This window comes from Canis aureus, chromosome 1, assembly GCF_053574225.1.
Source record: "Canis aureus isolate CA01 chromosome 1, VMU_Caureus_v.1.0, whole genome shotgun sequence".
Classification (NCBI taxonomy): Eukaryota; Metazoa; Chordata; class Mammalia; order Carnivora; family Canidae; genus Canis; species Canis aureus.
In genome coordinates this window covers 71,805,983-71,822,336 of record NC_135611.1, presented here as the reverse complement: position 1 = coordinate 71,822,336, position 16,354 = coordinate 71,805,983, and the positions used below count along the sequence as shown (strand labels likewise).

The 16,354-nt window shown below is 42.9% G+C and overlaps 1 protein-coding gene across 11 annotated transcripts in view; it reads right to left on the bottom strand.

The window, feature by feature from the left end:
- Positions 1 to 16,354, bottom strand: part of PTCH1 (patched 1) — a 70,598-nt gene that overhangs the window by 25,278 nt on the left and 28,966 nt on the right. For 6 of the 11 annotated variants that reach the window (XM_077904082.1, XM_077904074.1, XM_077904064.1 and 3 more), the window contains 10 exons: positions 15,487 to 15,676; positions 12,155 to 12,224; positions 11,972 to 12,063; positions 10,165 to 10,363; positions 9,746 to 9,867; positions 8,804 to 8,951; positions 7,872 to 8,003; positions 7,321 to 7,476; positions 6,578 to 6,676; positions 5,886 to 6,011 (listed from right to left, as the gene is read on the bottom strand). In XM_077904082.1, the coding sequence (XP_077760208.1) occupies positions 5,886 to 6,011; positions 6,578 to 6,676; positions 7,321 to 7,476; positions 7,872 to 8,003; positions 8,804 to 8,951; positions 9,746 to 9,867; positions 10,165 to 10,363; positions 11,972 to 12,063; positions 12,155 to 12,224; positions 15,487 to 15,676 (1,334 nt within the window). The other 5 variants (XM_077904140.1, XM_077904133.1, XM_077904128.1 and 2 more) reach the window with 5 other exon arrangements.

Sequence of the window (16,354 nt, the reverse complement as noted above, 5' to 3'; positions counted from 1 at the left end):
CCCTTCTCAAGTATTTAAACTTGAAATAGATGTTGGAGTTTCTCATCATTTTTGCTTCTCTGCCACCATTAAGGGACCAGTTGACTAAAACAGGCCCCATCATTCTCTGATCCTTTCCATCTCTTAGAATTTCACAAACCTATGATGAACAAACACGGGAACGAAATGAACGTCTTGCGAGCAACTTAACCAAACCAAATCTACAAAGGCAGAATACAGAATATACTGGAGACGTTTTAATTGAAAACAAACATTCCCCTTTCAGAACATTTCTAAGAGTTTCACGCAACTCTGATTTTATGCTCAGAATATTTATACATAAAGTGGATTGGGTATATCAAAATGTCACCTTTAAAACATGAAATAAAATTTCAAACACGTCCCCTGAGGTCTTTAATAGGCACATTCCAAATAGTCTCCAGAGTAGCCTGTGGGGTGTGCAAGCACAGTAACAGAAAAGGTCAAGGAGAATAAGGCAGAAAGAAATTCCTGTGTGTGATTATAGTATGCAGAATAAATAAGTACGGATTCAAAAGTCACTCCATAACCTAGAATAAACACGGGGCTAGATTCTGTAGTGCTTTGGCAAATCTCCTGCCGACCTAGTAAAAATTACACAATTAGGCTGTTAATGGGGGAAAGTCAACAGAGGACAGTTGAAAGGCTCTCCAATTCAGACAGGAATGGAAGGAAGCAGCACAAAAAAAAAAAAAATAAAAAAAAAAAGCAACTGGAATGCTAAGTAACCAAGAAATCATCAGAAAATTTTTTGAAAATTAAAAACTCTCAGGAAGTTTTCCAAAGAACTACCTAGTTCTAAAATGTCCTCCAATTGGGTAAATGTCTCCAGGTAAGAAGAGAAAACCTGCTTATAAAGGATATCTGACAATCAGAGGAGAACTTTGCAAAGAGATTTTGATAGTAATTGTGAATTTATGCTTATAGTGAAAGAGCAAGCCCGAGGTCTGGTAAGGTACCTTTCGATAATTAATTCAAGGTCAAGTCTACAAAGCCAAAAAAGAATCTAGAGTCTCCTAAAAATCACCTAACCCCTTTCTTCTTAGTCTGCTTGGAAATTCCTCATCAACTTGAAATATATGGAACCCGTGAACTTAACTACTCTCATGCATGGAAGGTCCTTTAAAGACCTGCCTGATTGGCCTATTTTAATAAGAAAATCACTATATTGACTAGAGGATTCATCTAAGAGACAAATACTAAGAGACAAAGACAAAAAGGGAGGACACTGAGCTGGGTATGGGAGACACAGAGAGAGAGAGAGACGACAAAATCCTTTTCTCAAGGACTGACGCATTCAGCCTATAAACAAAGTTACGGTTCAGGCTAACAGATATAGTAATAAAAGGTTGCAGAGGGTTCCAGGGCAGCTCAGAGGGGGTTAGAGTACCCAGGTGGAGGTTGGGGGGGAGGGCAGATGGTGATCAAGGTAGGTTCTCAGGGAGAAAAGAACAGGACTCTGGTGGGGCCAGGGAGGAAGGATGTGCCACATGGAGGAACTCAACAAGCTGTGTCTGAGAGGGAGACCTAGAATTCTGTTGGGGGAAGAGAAAGGAGAAAGGGGGTCTCTAGGTAGTTATGAATACAGGACTCATTCGATCCCACAGCAACCAATGATAGTCATCATTACTGCTCTTGACACTAACAGAGACTCCGTAGTGCAGAGGATGGTCACCTGGCAGGGGTTACTAAGTAAACCGAATTTAAACATGAGCTTGATATCAAAGCCCTCAGCCTGAGATCTCGGGGTTCTTGTCTCCTGGTCACCTCCTGAGGGGACGAACATGGCTGGATTTGGGCTCCTGACCAATCTGACCACAGGGGTGCTGGGAAGGATGGGTCTGAGACTCAAGATTTTTCAGGAAAATTCAGTCCTGGAGATGGAATCCTTTCATTTTCTATTACGAGCATGTTTATAATTCAGGGGTAGAATGCAGACAGAACACTGCCAAGCATCTTACTCTGGACAAAAGTTCCTGAGGACGAGGAACGTAAGTGGCCCAGGTGCTCTGACATGAACAGCACTGGTGCTTCCACAGTGGCTGGGGAACGCACCTGAGATCAGCTTTATCCACCGGAGGAATCCATGGAGGACATGAAGAACCCCCAAAACCCTGAAGTGCAGCATCGCATCCATGCTTACCATCAAATGGTGTATTACATACAAAGGGAGAACAAATTCTGACAGGAAAATGGCCCAACCTCCACGTCCCACTCAAGTGCACCAAAAGAGTAAAAACCAAGAAGCGAGGACTTCTCAGCAAGGGACAAGCATCACTAGAGCAAAAAGGGGTTTAAGACATTCTACAAAAATCTGAAAAGATGATGGGGATGATTTGCACTGTCAATCAATTCCAATTACTGTGCTTAAAGGAGAAGTCCCCATGCCCTGTGCTCTACCTCACCCTTGGGGGAGCATCCCTGGTGGCCCTGCTGAGACACTTGCAGAGCTCAAGAGACAAAGTGACCCTGCGTAGCGGAGCCCTCATCTAAATCCCCTTACTGTTTGGAACAATAAGGTGTTCTGTTCTGGGGGTTTTCATTGAAGAACAAATAGCATTCAGTTACCAGCAAAGCCCCAGCTCAGGGCATTGGCTCCCAAAGAATTAGACGGTGCCACTGCTTTCTGATTGATAGAGGTGGCATTTGGATGGAGATTCACAAGGAAGGCTAAGACACTTTCTTTGGGGGAAAAAATTTCTATTTATTTTGGTAATGTTAGACGATGGAAAAGTTCCACAAAGAAAAATCCTAAGTTATTATGGATTTATCACTGGACAGAACCACTGTGGGTCTCTCTCTTTCAAAGTTTAATCTATAGTATACTGCAAACACTAATATGAATGAATACCCAGAGGGACAGCTTGACACAGTTTTCACTAAAAGAAAGAGAGCTACATCACGGTCAACTCTGAATATCAATATATTTAAAAGGAAAGCAGCCAAAAAAAAAAAAAATAAAATAAAATAAAAGGAAAGCAGCATAAATTTCTGATGGTTACTGCAAAAATCGTGGTATGTTCTGTTTTCTCTTTACGTTTTCTTTTATTTCCTTTCCTTTTCCTTGGTTTGTTATTTTGTTTTTTGACAGAGAATGAGCCAATGTTACGGGAAGCCAGTCTTTAATAAATGAGGACCCCTGGAAGTCCCCAATTTTCTAACATGATACCCTAGTGGCCTAGAATAGAAACGCAAAATTCACAGTACCCATTTCGACTAGGTAAGGTACTTACCTTGGGAGAACTTTAGCGTTACTGGATTTTCTAAAAGGCGTAAGAAAACTCATGTAGCTTTTCAGACCACCACACCATAGGATATCATTAAAGGAGATTATGCCTTCATGAATCATCAGTGTGTACTGAGAGAGGAGAGGAGAAAATGAGAGAGACACACAAGAAGAAATGAAGGAGTGTGTGGCAAAGCAGAGATAAAGAGCAGCAAGGAAAAGGCAGGCAGGAAAGGAGAGGTGGGAGAGCATCCAACTGCTACCAGGGTAGGACAATTTCTCAATACCAGAGCCTACTGTGTGTCAATGCGGTGAGACCTGGAGACCGCAGGTGGGTGTGCAGATGCCCGTGCACGAAGGCATTCTAGAACTGTAACTGCACCAATACTTTCACAGGCACCTTTCACATCACTGATCAGTGAAGCAGTTAAATATATATTTTCATTTTCTTGAGCTTCAGTCATTCAGATTTAACTTTATTAATTCACTTTTCACTTACTACTTTTATTTTTAGATATTTATAATAAACTCATTTTCTTTCTTTTTTTTCTTTTTTCTTTCTTTTTTTTTTTTTTTTTTTTTTTTTAGTATTTTTCTTTTTGGGAGTGGTGGTCACAGTGATTGTACAAAAATCTTTTTCCATGTTCTATCTTACACTAAATATAAAGTAAGTCTAGTGTCCCAAACAGATCATTAGTCGCTCAGGTCTTCATCACCCATTGGCGAAATGAATTCAAATACGAAGACTACAAAAGTGTTGATGAAAGTATAAAGAGAAACCTGGTTTATGATTTGTCAGTTTCTCTTCCTGAACTCAATCAGGAACCTTTTGGGGATTACCAAGAGTATAGCAGCAGGAAGAAGTTTGATGTAGTAACATCTTAAAAAGTGACACCAAGGGGTACATGGGTGGCTCAGTTGGATAAGCGACCCCAACTCTTGATTTTAGTTCAGGTGATGATGTCAGGGCGGGGAGATCAAGCTCCGTGCTGGGTGTGGAGCCTGCTTAAGATTCATTCATTTTCTCTTTCTCCCCCGCCCCAGTCCATCTCAAAAAAAAAAAAGTAGTTTCCTTAAAAAACCTGGCCATCTCGTTATAATATAATGTAAGGAAAAAAAGGAACGAAGGGAAGCACCACTCCTCTCTTAGAAAATACTTGAAGCTTTAAAATTTGAGTTTAATTCACAGAACTTCAATAACATCTTTGACATATCAAAACCTGAAACCATTTTGGGCTTAGAAGACCACATCCCGGAGTGGTCAGTTCACTCTCCTCATCTGCTGTCCTGATCGATTTCAGGATTCCTTTGCATTTCAAGCAGCTGAGAAGCAGTGTCAGTGCTCTGGGCTGAGCACAGAATGGACCACAGCCAGGTCTCCAGCCTGGCGAGCTCTCCATCCTCACCATTCATATAAGCTGGCTTTTTGTGCAACAAGAACAACATCACAAAAATCTTGGTGGCCTCGAGGTGTGGAAGGGCCTGGTTTGGGAAGAAAGAGCACAACAGTGCAGGAGGCAAACTGCTCTGGAGAAGAAAGGCAGAGGAATGTTGAGTTTTCTTGCGTAGCCTAAGAGGGGAGGAGGAGGCCAAAAGAAGAGAGAAGGGCTGGAAGACACTGGAGCAACTAAGGAAAGAGGTGGGAAGCGAGGGCCCGCCAATGAGCCCCCTGCAGGTGGAGGATGGCCAACCCATCTGCACAGTGGAAGCTCAGCCTGTGGTTCAGACCACTGAACAACAAGGTGTGTGGGAGGCATGGGCCCACCTATAGGTGGGCTGTTTCCAGTAAATACAGTACAGCACTCGAACTGTATTCTCTCTTATGATTTTCTTAATAACATTTTATTCTCTAGATGACTTTGTTATAAGAATACAGCTTATAACACATGTAACCTAGAAAATATGTGTTAATTGATCATGTTATCAGAAAGGCTTCCAGTCAACAGCTGCTATTAGAAGTTAAGTTTTGGGGGAGTCAGAAGTTATATGAAGATCTGACTTATGGGAGGGGGGTTCAGCACGCCTAAATCCCATGTTGTTCAAGGGTCCACCGTACTCAATTACCATCAATTACCAATTACTCAGTTACCATCTAGCCTGGTCTATACTGCAACCTGTTCTTGGTCAGTGAAGTCTGCTCTGTACAACTGCCTGTTGGGGCTGCTTTAGGGAAACAGAGAGAGAGGGTGGCATATTGGGACTGAGGTGGCCAGCAGGGAAGGGGCGTGACAGTGGGGATTTAGAAGCATGGCTGGCCAAGAGCTGGCCATACCGTGGATCAAACTAGAGGACTTCTGGCTATCTGGAACAGAGGCTTCTCAGCATCCTACATGGAGTAGCCTTAGGGTCGTTCTAGTCTAACTGTAAAGGAAAGGGCCACTCCCTAAGGCACCAGGTCTTGAGGATACCTGGACCCCAGGCATCTGGGCTATAGTACTGGGAGGAGGGGAAGAGACCTGGGATGTATTTTAGAGGGAGGGTCAGGGTAATTGCTTAAAGAAGCTTCCACCCGGAAGAGCCCCGGATGCAGACATGGTACTTCACTTCCCGGCAGGAGTGCCATCAGCATGCTAGTGGAGAATGGGACAGGATGCTGGTGTCAGGGCAGTGCACACCACATGTTTCATCCCTGCAAACTCACCTGAAGGGAGAAGGCTCGCAGAGCGGGAATAGGGATCAGAGCAGCCATGAAGAAGGCTGTGACATTGCTGATGGAGGTGAGCGCCACGCTGGCTCCTGTGCGCTTCAGGCACTCCCCAGTCCTATCCTGAGAATGAGAAATCACCGTGCTGAGAACTGCATGGTGCAGGGTCCCCTCAGATCTCCGATCATGTCAACAGTTCAAATACATGACCAAGTGAGACAACAGACAGGTTATCACTCTGACATCATGGTATAGTAAAGGGCTATCTCTCCAACCCCCTAACACTGGCATCAAAAAGTTTTTAGTACTACTATCGACATAGGTGTCGTTCTTGGCTACCACATCCGAAACACAGAGCTGCAAGATAAAGATTTAAATAAATTTTTAAGATTTAAAAGGTGTGTGTGTGTGTGTGTGTGTGTGTGTGTGTGTGTGTCGGGGGTGGGGGGAGATCAGGACCAAGTGACAAAAAGAAACCCACAAAAAAAACTAGAAAAGCAAATATGGGCTTTGGAATAAGTGTTCTGAGATTCTTCTAATTTCTTTTACTTATTTACAGCCAGCAACATGTCATCACTGACTTGAGACTGAAATATTTATTGGGACAGATTAAGGAAAATTAAAGAACACTCAAGAACGGAGGGGACTGGGGCTATCCCCAAAGCTTTCTTCTTTTGTTTTTCTATTACCTCAAAAGGGATTCTTTTATTCTGTCCTGTTTCACTAAATGCATGTGCCAGAAGGAAAACATCATCCACACCAACACCAAGAGCGAGAAATGGCAAAACCTGCAACGAACACAGAGGGCAGTACAGTAGACACGTGAAGTCCAATTTGTGATCATTCCAGAGCCACTGAGAACATTGTCCCCAGCAGCTACCCCAAGGACAACTCATACCAGCTCATGGGAACAATCTACTTCTGAGCATTAAAATCCCCCCCCCCCAAAATAAATAAAAATCCCTGCATCTAGCCATTTAAGCTCACATGAAGTCTTGGACATTTCTATTTTTAAGCTCCACTATTTTTTTAAAAGCTAATAAATGAGCAGGAAGCTAACTCTGCAAAAGCAGTGGTTCTCAGAGTGTGATCCCTGGAGGGTATTGCTGAGAACTGGTCATTAGGAGCTCTGAAGATGGGGCCCAGCTGTCGGAGGAGTTACAAACCCTTCAGGCCACTCAAGTTTGAGAATCGTAGCTCTAATCAATGTACTGATAAGTGAAGCATCTCTACCATCCACAAGCCCATGTAGACCTTCCACCCACAGCCAAGTGCTCCATTTTTGAGACAGCACCTCCCCCCTTGAAGTGTGGCATCCTGGTGGCCAAGGCCAGAAGACCCTTTAGGTGACACAGACACAGAGGAGGTTGCTGGGCCACATCTGGGGAGGGGCATTTGTCAACACACAATGGATGGATGGTTCCTTTAATACCTGAGTTGTTGCAGCGTTAAAGGAAATCCCGATCAATGAGCACAGGCCCAATCCTGCAGCCACTGACAGTGCAACCAACAGGACGCCAGCCAGCCCCACGGCACCCTGGGACTTGGAGCAATCCCAGCGCAGCATGGTTAAACAGGCATAGGCAAGCTGCGAGCAGAACAATGGGGTGGGGGCAGGGGAAGGAACGAGGGGAGACACAAAACAAAAGCCAAACATTAGAATGGGTAAGGATTCTAATGTTTTCCCCCACCCATCACCCCAAATCAAAAGGTAGAACTTACTAAATCCAACCACAACAACAATGTATCTTACAGACATCACATGAAATGATACAAGTCAAAGATGGGCAAACTGCAAATGGGAGAAAATGCTTTACACGACCACTTTTGAAATCGTTATGAAGCCGAGCTCTCTGTGTCTTGGACGCACGTGTGTGTTAAGAGCAGTTAAAAAGCAAGAGCGGTCATGGAAGATAAAAACTCAAAACCAATCCAACCATGGCCCCCGCCCCCCACCCCTGGGAGAAGTGACTCGACTGTTACCATCAGGAGGTAGCCACTAGCCACTCGGATGACGCTGACATCAGAGAAGGACTTCAGGATGTCATCCAGGGTTGTGGTGGTGAAGGAAAGCACTTTCTGAGTGGAGTTTGGAGCGACACTTTGATGAACCACCTGTGGTCACATCAGGTCCCAAATGGAATTAGTGTTTCAATGAGCTTCAATAACAGAGCTTGGGGGACATGTCCCCTCCACTCAACCCTCACTTGTTTCAAATACACTAAAGAGAATTCTACGTGCTTCAGGTTTGGGCATGGACCGAGGTGAAGCGACCCTGGGCCCGGGATGATGGAAGCCACAGTGTTCAGGTAAGAATGCGGTACTGCGGGGAGCTGGAGTTATGGCGCCTTCGGGCACCCTGCACCTTGGCCTGTTCTTCTCCTCATCGCTCTGCAATATGTCTGCGGTCCCACTGGCTCCCCACTAATCCCAAACAACTCATTCTTATGGCCACTCCTCCCCCCTTCATTTGCTGGCCACTTTTAAAAGGTCACATGCAGCTCAGTAGAGGTCACTGCTTGGGCAACAAAGGCCAGCTCCTGTCACATGACCTAACCAAGGGGACTGCAGCTGTGAACAGATTCTATGCTTTGCTAATGTTTTCCAGACACCTTTTCTTGCTCACCAAGTGTTTTTTAAACACTATTATGCTTTAGCTCTGGACCTCACGACTGGTTACTCCAAATGTCTCAGGCATCCCAATTAGAATTAGCCATCACCCAGACATTAAGGTTTTTAATATTGAGGGAGGGAATAAACTTTTTTCATCCCACCAGGCTCCCAAAAAGGACAATTAGGTTTTGAAAAGATATTCTAACGGGAAAAAAAAAATGTCTTAAAACATTGCGAAAATGAAGTACGTCTGCAGTTTATACCCAGATTCAAAGGGGGGCATTGGAATGCCAAAGATTTACCTCCACATATGTCCTCTGCCAAGCCTCCAGGATGGCTGCTGCCTTGTCCTCATTCCAGTTAATGTGTGAGACATACTCATACCCCTTGAAGTGTTCGTACATTTGCTTGGGAGTCATTAACTGAAACATGGTTTGCAGGGCGTGGGCGCTGTGACAGGGTGGCAAACACACACATCAGTGTTTCCAGAAAGTTTTCTTGCTGCTGAAAACCCCAGACAGACGCCCCCAACTCGCCTTCCACATGAGCACATGTTTCCATTAAACAGGACCAGGATGGTTATTTTATTTAATAGATTGATGTACCATATTAAAGGTGTAACCTTACAAACCTTTTACAGATACACCCCAAAATTAAATTAATAAGCAATTTCCTTTCTCAGTTCCTATTCCGTGAAACAGGAAGGATAGGGGAATAGATAGCTTGAGCAGAGATGCTGGGCTCGGCACTGAACGCTCGCCTGTGCAAAAATCCCAGACGACGGCTCTCCCCAGGGAGGAATGTCAGACAGAGGGCCCGGCGCTTGACGGAGCAGAATCCGCAAGAGCACAGAGGGTAATTCTTGTTTAGCCGTCAGCTGTTGGTCAGTCTGTGACAGAGCTTAGCTCATACCACGCCACTCTACTTGCTGTGACCACTGTGACCTGCCTGCATTACACCTGCCTTGACTTCCTATATAAGAGATCTTCCAAAAACCTACAGTTACTAACTATGGTTTCGATGAAAACAACACATCTCCTCTTAAAATATCCCCCGAAAGGTGGTTTTTTTTCAAGCTGGTCTGGTCCACTAATGTTTCCTAATATTCTATTACAGCAGATGGCTAGCTAGGATAACAGCTAAGTAGTAGTACAAATACACTTGCAGATGTCAGAAGGGAAGTAGTTTCCCAGGAAAGGACAAAAAATAGATGGCTTGGATTTCTCTTCCATGTGCAGGATTACCTGACAAGCTTCCCGGTGCTGTTCTTGACTGTGCCACCCACAATCAGTTCCTCCTGCCAGTGCATGTACTTTCTGGATAATCCATGACATCCACCATTCAAAACAAGGGCCACATCAAGAGGCTAAAATAAAAAGACAGCCACATAATTATGGGAATTAGTAGGCAGGTCACATGCCTTGTTAAAATCCAGTGCATTAAGGGCTTGTTTGTTTCAGAGAGAACATTAATAACAAGGCTAATGAGAGGCGTATGGCAAATCTTACAGCAAAATTTAGCTCTATAAACAAACGTAGCTCCAGAGACAAAAAAGGTTGATGAAAATCAAATCATAAAAATGAAAATAAGAGGACTAGGGATGGGGGAAAGACCCTGAGCTTTTCTCCTGGTCCCCACGAGAAGAATCAACAACTGTACTCACTTTGGTTGCATTTTTGTTGGGGGCTGTGGCGGGGCAGTCCGGATCAGCCGGGTTGAGGCAGGGCCGGTCCATGTAACCATGACCAACTTCAGCTTTATTCAGCATTTCCTCCCAGCTGTCCACTTGATAGTTTATTTTCTTTAACTCTTCCAGGAATTCCAAAGGGTCAAAGTTTGTCCACTGCAAAGGAGGCTTACCTCTGTGAAAGAAATTAGAAGGTACGACCATGAAAAGAGGCTTTTCCAAGCCTCCGAGCCTGCACAGATCATATATACTATGTTTGGCTCGCATGAGGCTTTTTGGTAGCGCTGCAAGGCTGGGACCCCGGCACGGAAAACTAATGCTCCTTTCCTGTGGATCTATATGCAAACCTGAGTCAAGAAAATAATTCATGAATGGAAATGGCAAGCAGAGAGCTTGTAAATTAATGAAGAAATCAAAGACTTGTGATTGGCTGGTATGTCATCTTTCATACCTGAGATCAAGATTAGCCAAAGAGTGCTTCTAAGCAGAAGACTGAGATCCAAAATTAAGGGGGGAGGATATTTTAGAAGAGAGAATCACAATGCCAAACTAGCACTTGCCAGCCTAATAAATGCTTTGTAAATGTCATCAATCAAAATATTTGATCTCCATTACATTCAATAATCTCATACTTATGAGCTCTTTCTGACAGCCTGGCAGTCGACCCCAAAAGCCCCCTGCTGCCTCTGCCATCACCACCATCAAGGCCACTTCCCCCCACACTCACTTTTGAATTTGTGCTGTTGACAGACCAGAAAGGCTTTTGGCTGCCTGTTATGTAGTTCAAACCACACTGTAGCTGCTTAACCAGGCTGAAGTCATTATTCAGAATCTCCCAACCAGAAAACACAAAACCCCTTATTTCCCATCTAAAACTGTACACTGAAGGTCAGAGTATGGCCACTGCAAATTGCTTTTGCAGATACGTGCAAGCTAGGGCAGAAACAATAACCTAAGCACGAACTCTTGCATAATTAACTGAAGATGTCTACATTGATTAACAATTATTCCTTAAATGATGCGGTATATATAATATCCAACTGCTAAACTGTGAAGCATCCCCTACCATGGCCTTCAAAGACAGTGGATTTCCCCCTTAAATGTCATTAATGTGATCCAAAGAAAGGTTTAGTATTTTACTCTGCAGGAGGATCTTGAATTTTAACTCAATATATTTAACTCTGATGTGTACACACTAATAAATTGTCCCTCCTTAAAAAAAAAATAACTCAAATTTTTTTTTTAACGATTTTATTTATCCATTCATGAAAGACACAGAGAAAGGCAGAGACACAGGGAGAGGGAGAAGCAGGCTCCAGGCAAGGAGTTCGATGTGGGACTCGATCCTGAGACCGGGGGATCATGCCCTGAGCTAGGGAGGGGCAGGTGCTCAACCGTTGAGCCACCCAAGGCCCAAATAAATCTGTGGAAGTGCTTGGTCTGTAAAACTGCAAACATTTTATTAAAGAGTTAAAAAACATACATACTCTGAAATAATTTGCATTTTATTTGCATATAAAAAGATGGGTAAAAGTGAATGAAATTTAATGATGCCTTTAGAACTTTATTTTGAAAAGAGGAAAAACATTCTGCTGAACCCCTCTCTTCTGCAACTATTCACTCAAAAAATGCCCATGGAATTTCACTCAAAAAATGCCCACGGAATTTCAATGTTTTTATTTCTTGTTCAAAACTGAAACAGAAGAAACAATGATAAAGTAACACCAGAAACATTCTAAAGTTTAAAAATCACAGACACCAGAAAACCAGATCACACACTTACAGTAGGTATGCTGTCCCAGATTGTAACTTTGCCCCTTCCCAGAAGCAGTCCAAAGGTGTAATAATTAAACAAGGGTAAAGATATTCGATTATCTGTCAAAGTTAAAAAGAAGAGGCTACAAGTTAGGCTAAGGCATACCACTGAGGAATTTTTGACAAGTTTTTGCAAAAAAAGAATATATACCTGATCCATGTAACCTGTTTCTGTGATAAGTTCTCCAGATTTGTAACACAAATGTTCCAATTTCCACTGCCTAGTAAAATAGGAAACAGAGACAAACATCTCATTGTAATAACCTAAGGAAATCAGTGCAAAATCAGAACTATAGAACATATAGAAAGAACTGCAATTTCGATCACTTTTAAGTATCTGTCAAAACGAGCACAACTTTTGCCAAGTAAAGACTCAACAAGCTTGCTTTAATGAATAGATAATACTCAATTGTAATTAACATGTGGGTGTTTATGTAAATGAATGCTACCAAAGTACTTGAAAAGTCTTGTTTTCTTAAGTGTTCTCCCAATAATCTTGTTTACACCATTAATCTACTTTTCTACATACACTGAACAACTTCAGGGCACGTTGAATTATCACAAATTCAAAATAAGTGGAGACTAATTAGTAAGGTTTATATTGTATTAAAATATATTCAGGTGAGAAAATATATACATATATATATATATTTTTACTGGCAGTTAACGTCCTTATGAACAGATAGTGTTCAAAATGAATTCTCCTTCTCTTTAACCATGAGTGCTGTAAACCACACTGCCAGGTAGACACATTTCTACTTTACAGTCTTTTATTCTTGTTCTATAGAAATGATATTAAATACAGTGATCAACAATTACCTCTATTATCTATCGCCTGTTATTACAGAGTGTTGTCATATCTGGAAAAATGCTCTTAAGCCCATGCCTTTCTATCCCTATTGTAAACCTAACTTGAAAAAAGAAATCTGAAGAGGGTGGGGATGGGAAAACCAAGGGAAGAAAAAATTATTTTTAAATATCTCTAAACAGCACCATTTTATTTATTTATTTTTTTAATTTTTATTTATTTATGATAGTCACACAGAGAGAGACATAGAGAGAGGCAGAGACATAGGCAGAGGGAGAAGCAGGCTCCATGCACCGGGAGCCCGACGTGGGATTCGATCCCAGGTCTCCAGGATCACGCCCTGGGCCAAAGGCAGGCGCCAAACCGCTGCGCCACCCAGGGATCCCAACAGCACCATTTTATTGGTTTCCTTTCTCTCTCTCTCTTTTTTTTTTATTGGTCACCCAAAGGAATGTTCTGGACTTAGCCCGCTTCCCTGTGGAACCTTTGCATCTATACCTCAGGGTGCCCAGTGCTATTGAAAACTGCCCTTTTCTCTTGAATGCCAGAGCACAGTCTGGTCTGATCTGCTTGGTGCCTGGAGCACCTGGACCTGGCTTCGTACACACCCATCAATACGGGTTCTTCCCTCTTTCTAACCAAACTGTCAGCTCCTGAGTGCAGGGCTCAAGTTATTCATCCATCCCTCCATCCACTCACCCACCTGCCTAGTCATGCAACTATGTATATGTTTATACTGAATTCCCCACAGCATCAGCGTAGACTATCTAGCATCAGTCAGGTTCTTAATATCACTTAGTCAATGAACTCATGTAGACTTCCTTGAGAAGGGAGTGGCTGTACATGAGAAAAACCTGTCTGGGAGCCAGAAGAAAGGGTTTGAAACCTGGCTGGAGTCTTTAATAATTTTATGAAGTCGGACAAATGCTCTAATTAATCTAATTCCTGGTTTTCTCACCTAAAAAATGAGATGGCTTAAATGAAGTGTTCTCTAAATCACATTCCAATGCATAAATGTTCTCTGGTTCCATCTCAGATTAAGAGTATACTTTGTACAGACACTCACATCTCTGTAAGTGTGTGACAAGTCCCTTCAAGATAGGGTCCCATTATGTTAAAAATGGGTCAGCATGCTTACAGTGGCCTTGGAATGCCCATTTGCAGGTTCTTTATAAGGCCTCTACTTACAAATTTTGCAAAACTCCACTGGGCAGTTACTTCCTCTACAGAGGGATGTGCTGATAAGGAGCAGGGTGTGCTCGCCAGTCAAGTTTGCCTGACAAAAGTGCTAGAATATCTCCTTACTCTTTCCCTTTCATACATTACATATATCTCATTTTGTTCTCAGAACCTACTAAGGATAGTAGACCACACTTGATCAGTAATTTAGTTTACATATGAGGAAACAAGAGCATGTGACTCCTGCTGGACCTTAGGGCTCTGTCTTCAGCTAGATGGGTCTTAGAGCCAATCCAGGTAAGACTATGGAGAGTAGAGGTTGTCATAACTGGGACAAGTACCGATTTTCCTTCTGTTCTCCCCCCTCATCTTCCCTGGCCACTGAGTATGTCCACGTGCCACTTCCTGACCTGTCCTGTGAAAAACTGTATCATCACCCACTCAGTTAAGAAGTGCTTAAAAGGGGTGCCGGGGTGGCTTAGTCAGTTAAGCGTTCGACTCCTGGTTCTGGCTCAGGTCACAATCCCGTGGGTGGTGGGATCAAGCTGTGTCCGACCCCATGCTCAGTGCGGAGTCTGCTTGGGATTTTCTGTTTCTCCATCTCCCTCTGCCCCTCCCCCCCACTGCTTGTGCTCTATAAATAAATAAATAAATAAATAAATAAATAAATAAAATATTTAAAAAGAAAAAAGGTGCTTAAAAGCCTTTGGTGAGGGACAGGACGAGATCAGGTTAAGTGCCAATTCAGTGGTCCTCTGAAAACAGGTTTAGGGATAGTCATTTCAATAGTTCAGGGAGAAGACCTAGTTCAAATTTAGTCTAGATGGTTAGTCAATCAACAAACTCTGAATGCCCTCCCTGATCTAAACGCTGGGGTGTAAGGATGAACAAGATATGGTCCCTGCCCTGAACAACTCACTGTTTAAATAGAGAAGAATAAAGGACTGTCAGTTTTGATCCAGAATTCTTTGTATGCTTTTACCACACCCATAGCATTGTTAAATTAGCTATGAAGCTAAAGGGTAGTGTTTTGTGAAGCTGTGTCAGATTCCACCTTATCTGCCTACCTGTCAGTAAGAATTCACCACAGTGGCTCAACCTACTATAGGCTTTGTGACACATACCAGCTGTCAGAATCTATGGTGAATACAAAGCAAGAAGCTAGAAGCAAGATCTTTTCCTTTTCTCATTCTTAATTTGTCTAAAGGCAATTCCAAATGTAACTGCTCCAAAAATATCTTAAGCAATGAAACATCTTCAGAATAGGTATATAGCCGCCCAAATGGCTGCTTGAAGGATCATACTCATTTGGGTCCATAGTGCCAAGATACTTACTGAAAATACGTTATCATGTATTTTATGTGTTACCAAACTCTAGAAACAAAAATCAGGATTAAAAAAAAATCACTTCGTTAGAAAACAGTCTGAACTAACACTCTAGGCATATTTCCAGGGCAACCTTACTTTCTAAAGCCAGCAGCTTCTTCCCAACTTACCTGTTATACATATACACATGGACCCGGCTGGCCTGGAGCGCTGAGTCCAGGTGTTGTCGGAGAGCTTCTGTGGTCAGGACGTTAGCACCTTCTTCTTTCGGGGTCTGAATCATGAGTTGAGGATTAAACATAGCCTCTTCTCCAATCTTCTGGCGAGTATAATTTAATTCACGACTTACTCGTCCACCAACTGACAAACATGTACAGGTTTCAGTTAGAACGGCAACGTCCCCACAAATTCACGTTCTGTTATCTCACTAGGAGTTACAAGACGGATGATAAATGACCTCTGGTCATGAGAATGTATGGCTGATGTTGGGGGGAGGCGGTAACATTCACTTTATTATTACTGGCAATGTTCATTTCACCACTAAAATACATAAAAAATTATTCACTAAACCCATGAACCTGCCCGATGCATGTGCAAAGCCATTGCATATGTGCTTCGTGCACCTTCTAACTAATACACCACGCATATAGAGGGGGAGGGGAAGGAAAACTTGAGACACCTTTTCCTTGCAGACTACACCAAATACCCCCGTTACAATTTCTTTCACTTGTGTAAACAATGGGCCCTTGCAGCATGTTTCAAGATATATGGCTTCAATTTACACTCTTCTCCTAAATAATCTAGCAAAGGTAACAAGTAAATGTTTCTCCCTGTTGAAAAAGAAACAAGGAAAGGTGGCAAATGTGTCTTCAGCACAAAACATGCCAGAAGATAAATAAGGTGATTCACGTCAGATGTACTTGAGAGAAACCAAACACATCAGCCATGGCCTGGGGGGACGCTCTGCCTCTGGATCCTGGCTCTATCAGCCTCACCTGGTCAGCATCCTGGAAACCAAGGTACTAGGTTCTGAGTTGC